General features: G+C 41.1%; 1 protein-coding gene across 3 annotated transcripts in view; it reads left to right on the plus strand.

The window, feature by feature from the left end:
• Khdc4 (KH domain containing 4, pre-mRNA splicing factor) overlaps positions 1 to 10,518 on the plus strand; it is a 24,955-nt gene extending 14,437 nt beyond the window's left edge. For 2 of the 3 annotated variants that reach the window (XM_008853928.3, XM_029556880.1), the window contains exons 9-14: positions 2,695 to 2,752; positions 2,980 to 3,233; positions 6,510 to 6,677; positions 7,627 to 7,739; positions 8,374 to 8,465; positions 9,251 to 10,518. In XM_008853928.3, the coding sequence (XP_008852150.1) occupies positions 2,695 to 2,752; positions 2,980 to 3,233; positions 6,510 to 6,677; positions 7,627 to 7,739; positions 8,374 to 8,465; positions 9,251 to 9,450 (885 nt within the window). In that variant the 3' untranslated portion in view covers positions 9,451 to 10,518. Of the gene's footprint in view, positions 1 to 2,694; positions 2,753 to 2,979; positions 3,234 to 6,509; positions 6,678 to 7,626; positions 7,740 to 8,373 lie in introns of all 3 variants that reach the window. The other variant, XR_607992.3, reaches the window with a different exon arrangement.
• The last annotated feature ends 196 nt before the right edge of the window (positions 10,519 to 10,714 follow it).

The following is a 10,714-nucleotide window of genomic DNA, read 5'->3' on the forward strand; positions in this document are numbered from 1 at the left end:
TTGGAAGCTAGGTTCTCAGTATAAGCATGGACTCCAGCACTGAGCTGCAGCCAGTCCCTCCTGGAGGCTTGTTTGTTGGACATAGAATTTTTTATACATACATACAGACACAAAATTAAAAGTTACGGGGAGCCGGGCGTGGCGTGCACGCCTTTAATCCCAGCACTTGGGAGGCAGAGGCAGGTGGATCTCTGTGAGTTTGAGGCCAGCCTGATCCACATAATTCCAGGACAGCTGAGGCTGCAGGGAGACCCTGTCTCAAAAAGACCCAAAAATAAAACTTACTGGGGCTGGAAAGATGGCTCAGTACTTAAGAGTTTAAAATTTTAAAAACCGGCACTGGAGAGATGGCTCAGCGGTTAAGAACACTGGTTGTTTTTGCAGAAGACCCGGGTTTGAATCACAGCACCCACATGGCAGCTAACAACTGTCTGTAACTCCAGTCCCAGGGCATCTGACACCCTTTTCAGACCTCCATGGGCATAGTACCACACGGGTACACTTACCTACCTGCAGGCAATACACGCATACACACAAAATAAAAATAATAAAATTTTTAGAAAAAGAAAAAAATGGGGCTGGAGAGATGGCTCCACAGTTAAGAACACTGACTTTTCTTGCAGAAGACCCGGGTTCAAATCCCAGCACCCACATGGCAGCTAACAACTATCTGTGACTCCAGTTCCAAGGAATCTGACAGTCTCTTCTGACTTCCATGGGCATTGCATGACACGGGTGCACTTACCTACATGCAGGCAATACAAGCATACACAAAAATAAAAATAATAAATGTTTTTAAAAAAAATTTAAAAACCATCTTTACAGCTTTATGGTACTAAAATTCTCTTGTGTGTGTGGTATATGTATACAGAAGCCAAAGGTCTCAATCACTTTGTGTGTGTGTGTGTGTGTGTGTGTGTGTGTATATGTATGAGTGCATTGCCTGCATGTATGTGAGTGCACCCGTGTTGTGCAAAGCGGAGGTCAGAAGAGGGCTGGAGTTAAGGACGGTTTGTAGCTGCCATGTGGGTGCTGGGAATTGAACCTGGGTTCTCTGCAAGAGCAGTCAGTGCTCTTAACCGCTGAGCCATCTCTCCAGCCCCCCCCCCCTTTTTTTAATGTGTATGAGTATATTGCCTACATGCATGTAATACGTACAACCGTGTTGTGCAGTACCCACAAAAGTCAGAAGAGGGTTGGATCCCCTGGATCTGTAATTGTGAATGATTGTTAGCTACCATGTGTGCACAAGTGTGCTCTTTGTGGAAGCCAGAGAAGAACATTAGGTATCCTGTTTTATTTCTTTTTTTTTGGTCTTTTTGAGACAGGGTCTCCCTGTAGCCCCAGCTCTCCTGGAACTCACTATGTAGACCAGGCTGGCCTTGAACTCACAGAGATCCTCCTGCCTCTGCCTCCCAAGTGCTGGGATTAAAGGTGTGTGCCACCACGCCCGGCATTCTTTCTTTTTTTTTTTTTAATATTTTATTTTATGTGTATGCTTGTATTGCCTGCATGTAGGTAAATGTACCCATGTTGTGCAGTGCCTGCGGAGGACAGAAGAGACTGTTGAATCCCCTGGAACTGGAATTACAGACAGTTGTTAGCTGCCATGTGGGTGCTGGGATTCGAACCCGGACCTTCTGCAAGAACAGTCAGTGTTCTTATCTGCTGAGCCATCTCTGCAGGTGCCCCCCCCCCCCCGCCTTTTATTTCTTATTTCCTTGAGACAGGGCCTCTCACTGAGCCAGAAGGTCATGTTTGTTTCAACAAGCCCCATGATCCTCATGTCTGAGGTCCCCTACCAGTGCTGAGGTCATAAGTAACCATGGTCATGCCTGACTTATTTTATTTTATTGAAATTTGGTCATCACTGAAGATCTGAACTCATGGTTCAGATGTAATAATTTTTATTCTATAAACAAATAGCTTAACGTTGAGCCATAGGGCTATTTTGAAGGAAGTCAGCTTTGTGGCTGAATGTTCAAACGTGTTCTTTCATTCTTAAGTGCAGCTTTTGGGGGGGGGCAGGGGGGTTTTTGAGACAGGGTCTCCCTGGAGCCCCAGGTGGCCTGGAATTTGTTACGTAGACCAGGTTGACCTCAAACTCAAAAAGATCCACCTGCTTCTGCCTCCCAAGTGCTGGGATCAAAGGTGTGCGCCATCACGTCTGGCTTAAGTACACCTTTTAAGGAAGATGTTTGTTGTTGTTTTTTGGTATGTATATGTGAATATAACCATATTTGTCAAAAACTATGCCAAATAACTTCCTTAACGATCTTTTTCTTTGCCCTTTGGAAACTAAGGGACTTGGTATATTGGTTATACATATGCTAATGACACATTAGAGAAAATACATAATCCTCACTAAACTGAGTAAATGCTTACTATTTATACTAGCAGCTTTGAAATTTCCTAATTGCTCTAATTCTCTGGCTTTCTGAATGATTCTGTGCCTCAGAATTTAATCTAGTTTGGGCATTTAGGACAGTACTTTTCTGCTGATTTCCAACACTTGGCTTAGCAGTGTATAAGTCCTGTTAATTTAAATTTAAATGAGACTATCAGTGATAATATTTTAATATTTTAATTCTCAATTTGCTTTGTTCCTTCAAAGATATATGTAGAGTCAGACCCTTACAAATACAAAGTAAATTAGGACTAGCCTTTATTAACTTCTTTTCTCCGCTTTTCTAGGTTCATGCTGAATACTCTAGATTTGTGAATCAAATTAATACTGCTGTACCTTTACCAGGTATGTATGACTTAAAGTGTTAAAAATATTTTGAAATGATTATGTCTAAATGTGGTACTTGAGGCTAGACTAGTTGTGCCAGGGCACTAATGGTGTTCCCTTCAAGTGGGGTGACTTGGAAAGCCATTTGTGTCTCAGTATTTTTCTTCCCTAGATATTGTTTAATAATCAGGTAAAAATCTCATTCTGCTGCAGCTGATTAAACACTTTTTTTCTTCCCCCCTCAGGCTATACACAACCCTCTGCTATAAGTAGTATCCCTCCTCAGCCACCATATTATCCATCCAATGGCTATCAGTCTGGTTACCCTGTTGTTCCCCCTCCTCAGCAGCCAGTTCAACCCCCCTACGGAGTACCAAGTATAGTGCCACCAGCTGTTTCATTGGCACCTGGAGTCTTGCCAGCATTACCTACTGGAGTCCCACCTGTGCCAACACAATATCCGATAACACAAGTACAGCCTGCAGCTAGCACTGGACAGGTAGGATGCCAGGATGTGCTATGTGCTGTTGTTTAATGTGGGGAAAAATGGCAAAGAAATAAATCACATACTAAGATATTTTTCTTGAATACTTTGAGATAATGTGTACATGTATGTATATCATCCACAGTTAATAGTTTCCACAAATTTTGCCAATGTGCACATAAGGTCAGAGGATAGTGTGCAAGAGTGGGAGTTGGTTCTCTCCTTCCTTGTGGGTTCTATAGATTGAATTCGGGTTATCAGGCTTTGTAGCCATGGCACACATGTGGTGGTCAGAGGACAACTTGTGGGTTGGGGGATTGAACTCAGGTCATCAGGCTTGTAGACATGTTGCCTTTATCAGCTGAGACACCTCACTTGCCTCCTTCTGTTATTTGAAATGGTTTCATACAGCCCAGGCTGACCATAAACTCCTGATCCTCCTGTCACTCTCCCATGTGCTGGGATAAAAGACCACTATGCCCAGCTCTGAGTTAGCTGTTCTAATCTGAGAAATAAATTTTAACAGGAAGAGGAGAACTCAGTAAAGTCCCTGCCACATAAGCACGAGGACCTGAGTTCAACCACCAGAACCCAAGTAAAAATCTGGATGTGAGACTGGGCTGGGTGATGCAAACCTTTAATCACAGTACTTGGGAGGCAGAGGCAGGTAGGTCTCTGAGTTCCAGTATAGATAGGGCTATACAGTGAGACCCTGTCTCAAAATTCCTATGGTAGTGATACATGTTTATAGTGCTGTGCATAGGCAGGTGAATCCCTGGGGTGCTCTGGCCAGCTAGCCTAGCTAGGTCAGCAAAAGACCCTGTCTCAAAAACCCAAAGGGGCGGGAGAGATGAGAGTTAGGAGTACTGGCTGCTCTTGCAGAGGACCTGGATTTGTTTCCTAGCACCCACATGGCATTTTGCAACCACTTATAGCTCCAATTCCAAGGGATCCAACCTCTCCTCCCCTCCACAGGCACCTGCACATACAGTGTACCTCCATACCCTCAGTTGCACATAAACACATAAAATCTTTCTAAAATTATTTTTTTTTGTGTGTGTGTGTATGAGTGTTTTGTGCAGTGCCTGTAAAGGTCAGAAGAGGATGTCAGATGCCCTGGAACTGGAGTTGTGTGTGCTGGGAATCGAACCTGGGTCCTCTGCAAGAGCAACCCATGCTTCTAACTGCTGAGCCATCTCCAGCCCATAAAATAAACCTTTAAAACCAACCAACAAGGTGAACTGTGCCTGATGAACAAAATGCTTGGTTGACCTCAGGCTTCCACATGTCATTGGCACATATGTGCCTGCTTCCCTACATACTTAGATATACAAAGAAACATACATAGTCAGATAGTCCTAGAATAACAGGCATGAACTTTCCAAACTTCATGGGTCATAGATGTGGATATATCTCTTAAAATATCTTTATGTAATAAAATGGAATTTTAGGGGCTGGAGGTGTTGGTGTTTTGTTTTGATTTTTTTAAATTTATTTTTATGTGTATGTGTGTATTGTCTGCATGTATGTAAGTGCAGCCGTGTAGTGCCATGCCTACAGAGTACAGAAGAGGGTGTCAGATCCCCTAGAACTGGAGTTAGGAATAGTTAGCTGCCATGTAGGTGCTGGGATTCGAACCTGGGTCTTCTGCAAGAACAGCCAGTGTCCCAGTACCAACTTATAAAAAAAGGGAGGAAATGGAATTTTTGGAAAAGACTAGGTGTCTAACCTATCTGCATATATTCTCTACAATCCTCAGATGCAAGGGAATATGAAATTGTAGCATGGTAATGGATTTATGATGGGTCATTCCATGCCAGAATGAATTGCATTCTGAAACCATTGCATAGCTTTTCTACCTGTGGACTGTGAGCACTGAAGAAGGTTGTACAAGTATTACCAAAAAGGGCTTAGGGGCTGGACAGGTGGCCCAGCAACTAAGAGTGCTTGGACCCCAATTCAGATTCTATACTCACCCTGTCCTTCTTATGCTTGGTAAACTCCAATTTGGGAGGAGGCAGAGTTGAGAGTTATGAGACTGCCTCAAGAATAGGTGGAGAGTAATGGGGGATACCCCATGCCTTCTTGCCTACAGGTGTATGCATTTGCATAGGTGTGTGCATGCACAGCAGTAAAAAGACTTAAGACTTAAAGGTGTGGTAGCACACACCTTTAATCCCAGCACTCAGGAGGCAGAGGCAGGCGGATCTCTATGAGGTCAAAGCCAGCCTGGTCTACATAGTGAGTTCCAGGACAGCTGGGGCTACAGGGAGACCCTGTCTCCAAAAAACCCAAAAAAAAAAAAATAAAAAAAAAAAAAAAAAAAAAAAAAAAAAAAAAAAGACATAAACTAAGTGCTGTTTATAATTCTTACTCAAAATTATATTACTTTACAAATTTTTTTTTTTTTTAATTTTATATGTATGAGTGTTCTGCCTATATGTGTGTAAGTGCACCCATGTCATACAGTGCCTGTAGAGGACAGAAGAGAGGGCGTTGGATCCCCTGGAACTGGAGTTATGGATGGTTGTTAGCCGCCATGTGGGTGCTGGGGTCCAAACCAGGATCTTCTGCAAGAACAGCCAGTGCTCTTAACTGCTGAGCCATCTCTCCAGCCCCAAAATTATTACTTTTTATACTCAGACGCAATGTTAAACTTTGAGCTATAGACCTTTGTAATTGACACATGTCATAAGGCATAGTGGGTAAAAGCTGCAGTGAGACTCGAAGTTTGGCATTTGTTTTTTTTATGTGAACTTGGGGTATAACTTGTCCTAGCAAGCCTTTGGATTTACTTAGGTAAAGGGAGGACACAGTGATAGACTCTTAAAGGATGCAAAGATTAGGTAATTAAAAATATTTTTAGGCCAGGCGAGATAGTGCATGCCTTTTAATTCCAGTCCTTATCTCAAGGAGTTTGAGGCCAGTCTGCTCTACATAGCGAGTTTTAGGCCAGCCAAGGCAACATAGTGAAAGCCTGTCTCCAAAAAAGAAAAAAAAGAAATTCTTGCTTTGTGACTAATGGAATGAGATTTTTATTGTTTAGTAAGGATGTTTTCTCCTCATACCCCAAATGCACTTCAGGTTTATCCTGAGAATTCAAAGCACTCTATATTGGTTGTTCAATTTGGTAAGGTGGGAAGGATAGATAATATCCTTATAGATAAGATATCCTTATCCAAACCATATAGAATGACAGAGTCCTGAGAGATGTTGGTTGTTAAAGCCGATTTTAATCATATTCATTGGGTATCTCATACTTTTTTCGTCCTTGGTTTGTTTTGGTCCTAGAGTCCAATGAGTGCTCCTTTTATTCCTGCTGCTCCTGTCAAAACTGCCTTGCCTGCTGGCCCTCAGCCCCAGCCTCAGCCCCCACTCCCAACTCAGCCCCAGGCCCAGAAGAGGCGATTCACAGAGGAGCTGCCAGATGAACGGGAATCTGGACTTCTTGGATACCAGGTTAAATAAAATACCCTGTTTCCTTCCTTGGTCCTGTCTTACTCTGTTCTCCCTTTAAGGAAAGTTGAATTTGCATCTGTATCAACTGTCTTCTTAGGATAGGATTTTTGCTTTCTGGAATCTGCTTATGTTAGAATTTTATTCTTGAGAGATTATTTTAAAGCCAGATTAATTCTCTTGGCAGTTTGTAAACTTTGAGGACAGTATGATAAAATACAAAGCTCTTAGTGTAGAGGACAGTCTCCAGAGGCTAATTTCTAGAAAGAGATGTGGAGAATTGTATGCTTCCTCCTACTCACACGCTCTGAAAGCCGCTCCATTCCTTACATAAGCTCACAAAAAGCTGTCGACAAACATGTAGCTTGTATTTAACCTATGGCTCTCCATTTGCTTTTCTTTTTGTCTCTTTAAACAAAATATTAAATTCTCTTGACTCCACCCTCCTCCCCACCCCATGTAAAGCCTGCCAGAAATGGAGTCATAATATTGTAAATATGGTCACTCACAGTGAAAAAATTGGGTGTAGCTCTCAGTGGAGTACTTGTCTAGCTCCCACAAGGCCCTGTTTAATCCCCAGTACCAGGAAAGATGAGAGTTTTGTTGCAGTTTTGTTAGAAAAAGCACCTATAGGTTTTATCACACAGTCCTTGAGGCAGCTTTAAACCAAAACCTTTCTGTAGTTAATAATAATGTGTTTATAGAAGCCAGTTCCATTAGGAGCAGTCAGCCGAAAACACAATGAATGACACCATCTCATGACTTAAGTTCTACAAAGAAAAGGAATCCTTACTTTGTGTGTAGCTTTACTTCAAATCTCAAAGAACATGTAATGCCATTTAATTTATGACAGTTTATCAGAAAGATGAGGCACTTGACAGTTACATTAAGGAGCTAAAGTCAATACAGCAGTTGTAGATTTGCTAATGCTACTGTATTTTTCTGCTCATAGCATGGACCCATTCATATGACTAATTTAGGTACAGGCTTCTCCAGTCAGAATGAGATAGAAGGTGCGGGATCGAAGCCGGCAAGTTCCTCAGGCAAAGAGCGAGAGAGGGACAGGTAAGTTAGTTGAATAATGTATTGTAAACTGGACAATGCAATGATAGTCCTTTCACTGTCTTAGACACAGTTATATACTCAGCTTTGGGGAAAATCTCCCAAGGTTAGGCAGTAACAGAAGTGTTAATACAATCAAGCCATTTTTACTACTTTGATATGATAGAGGCAAGTGTGGTGGTGTACACCTGAAGTCCCACCACTCAGGAGGAGGAGACAGGGAGGATCAGGAGTTCAAGGAAATCAAATTTGAGGTCAGTCTGGGCTACGTGAACTCTATCTCAAAAAAAAAAGAAATAGAGGAGAGTATCAAGACTGGAGGTATTTGAAACAGAGTGTGTTGAGGATTTAATGCTTGAATTCTCCTTTCTTGTATTGTTCATTAGCATTCAGTAATATAGAGTTTAGATTGGTTAAGAGGGAACTGAGTTCTTCCTCCAACCATTCATGCTATTTTGGGCATGGCCTGCTTATATAGACAGGCTTGATAACAGCTTGAAGAGGGTAAGGGTAGGAGGAAAGGTACAAACGGTTGAAGTGAATGGTTAAAGTGAATTTTTTATTGCTATTCCACTTTGGGATAGATAATATAAAAGGCTGAATCTGTCTGAAAAGAAATTTCCTATTTTTTTAACAGGCAGTTGATGCCTCCACCAGCCTTCCCAGTGACTGGAATAAAAACAGAGTCTGATGAAAGGAATGGATCTGGGGCCTTAACAGGAAGCCATGGTGAGTAAGGTGTAACTGGGGGACAGGGTGTCTTAGTGGGATGCTCTTACTTAAGCCTTACTTTTCTAACCTGGTGGTCATTCAGGTATTTAATCCAACCTCTACAATCTATTGGCTAATAAAAGCACCCTTTTTATTTATAAGGACAGTGTATATATCTTTATTTTCAAGCAGCCTGTGTCTTTGAAAGAGTTGGTTGCGTTGTATTTTATAAATAGCATCGGAGCCTGGGAATATTAACAATTGGGAGGTCATTTCAACCTAGATGTTGTCTGACTGGAGGTAATCTGATGTAGACTTTGCAAAAGTTCATTTTTCTTTGTATTGGGAGCTGAGCCACATCATCTGACAGCACCCCAGAACTCAGCAGCCTGTAGTGGTGCGTGGGGTCACTTTTGTTCTTTGCCTCTAGTCATAATAAAAAAAGAGCAGGGAAAAAATTAGTTTTTTTTTCTTTTCTTCTTTTCTTTTAGCTCTTTAAGAGGTGAAATGTCAACACACAGAGACTCACTTGCTAATTTTCCTTTTTTCTTTTTCTTTTTTTTTCTTTTTTTTTTCTTTTTTCTTTCTCTGTTTTCTTACATGGTTCTGGTGGATTCACATTTGCTGGTGCTGGCTGTTTTTCGTGTGATCTTCAACGTTTTGGGGTGACCATTGACCCTGTGACTTCAATATGGTGTCCGACTAACCACTTAAAATTAACATCTTTTTTTTTCTTAACAAATTTATGGTATTATTTTTTTTCTTCGTGGGGAATGGGGTTGGGGCTGTTTTTTCTATTCTAGATTATCCAGCCAAGAAGATGAAAACTACAGAGAAGGGATTTGGTTTAGTAGCTTACGCTGCAGATTCATCTGATGAAGAGGAGGAACATGGAGGCCATAAAAATGCAAGTAGCTTTCCACAGGGCTGGAGTTTGGGATATCAGTACCCTTCATCACAACCTCGAGCTAAACAGCAGATGCCATTTTGGATGGCCCCATAGGAAACAGCGGAACAGAGTTCGACCCTCGGTGACTCTTCTTAGCAATAATGCATGCATTTGATTTAACAAGACTGTGGGGCCTGTTCTGGGGGCCATCTTGAACCTTTGAAGAAGTTAGAGATGCAGTGTCCCCTGTCTTAAAGGGATGCCATTCTTTTTAAAATTTTATTTCTGCAGTGGCTTAACATCTGTTCGATTTTACTTAGAATCACAAATCTGTCTCAAGCTTTTTAGGTAAAATGTACTTGCCTAGAGAAGCATCAGGGCAGAGTCATTGCCCATGTGTTTGACCTTGTCTAGCCTTTTCCAACTGAAAGGCCTCAACTCTGATGTAAAGAAAGTTTTATTTGTATTTTACTATTGTTGGGTCAATTTTGATAATAACCGGTTACAAACAGAGCCTTACTATTTATTAGTGGGGAAATGATTTTAAGATCATCCTTTCCTTCAGTACTTAACAGTTCTAAGAGCCTCATCCCTTTTTCAGTTTGGATTCTTTCTGTTTTGGAAAATGCTGTTTACTATTAAAATTGTCAGATACAACTGGATCCTGAATAGGAAAACGAAGTTATTTTTGCATTGTGTCTTCACTCGATGATCCAAGACTGGCACCTTCAGGCACATTGTTTCAGATAGCCATTGCTGTTTTTACTGCCATTCTAAGCTCCTTGTCTTCAGCTGGGTCCAAGAAAACTTGACTAAAAAGCTGGTCAGAACTCCTCACAGAAATGAAACACAGTGATCTCTCTCTCAGAACTGGTTGCAGCAAAAATAGAGAGATTTGATGACACTCACTAGGGTGGTGGACTTAGTGACTGAAATTGCAGCTTCTCCTTTTTTCTTGGCATTACAGGTTTTGCCAAAAGAACTTTTTTTGTATCAAATATTGATGTGTGAAAGTGAAGGAGCTAGTCTGCTGAACCAGGAGTAGTTTGGGATACTGAACTGTCATTTTTGCACATTTGAATACTTTGCAGGCTGGCTTTGTACAAACTTACCCTCTGGTTTCCTGTATGTTGTAAATAATTAGAACATAATTTCATTATAAATAAATGTATAAACATTGTTTGTCATTTCTTTTTTCTTACACAGTCCATCCATACACTAAAAATAATAAACTTTACTCATCACATAATGCAATCAATGATAGCCCCACAAAAAACTGTAGGCTCCAAAATTTATATAGTTCCTTGAGTTTATAACTCTGCCAAGTATATCCTTAAAGTCCAAATGAAAGATTTACAGACAAAAAAAAAAAAAAGAA

This window comes from Nannospalax galili, unplaced genomic scaffold, assembly GCF_000622305.1.
Source record: "Nannospalax galili isolate Female #2095 unplaced genomic scaffold, S.galili_v1.0 scaffold591, whole genome shotgun sequence".
NCBI lineage: Eukaryota > Metazoa > Chordata > Mammalia > Rodentia > Spalacidae > Nannospalax > Nannospalax galili.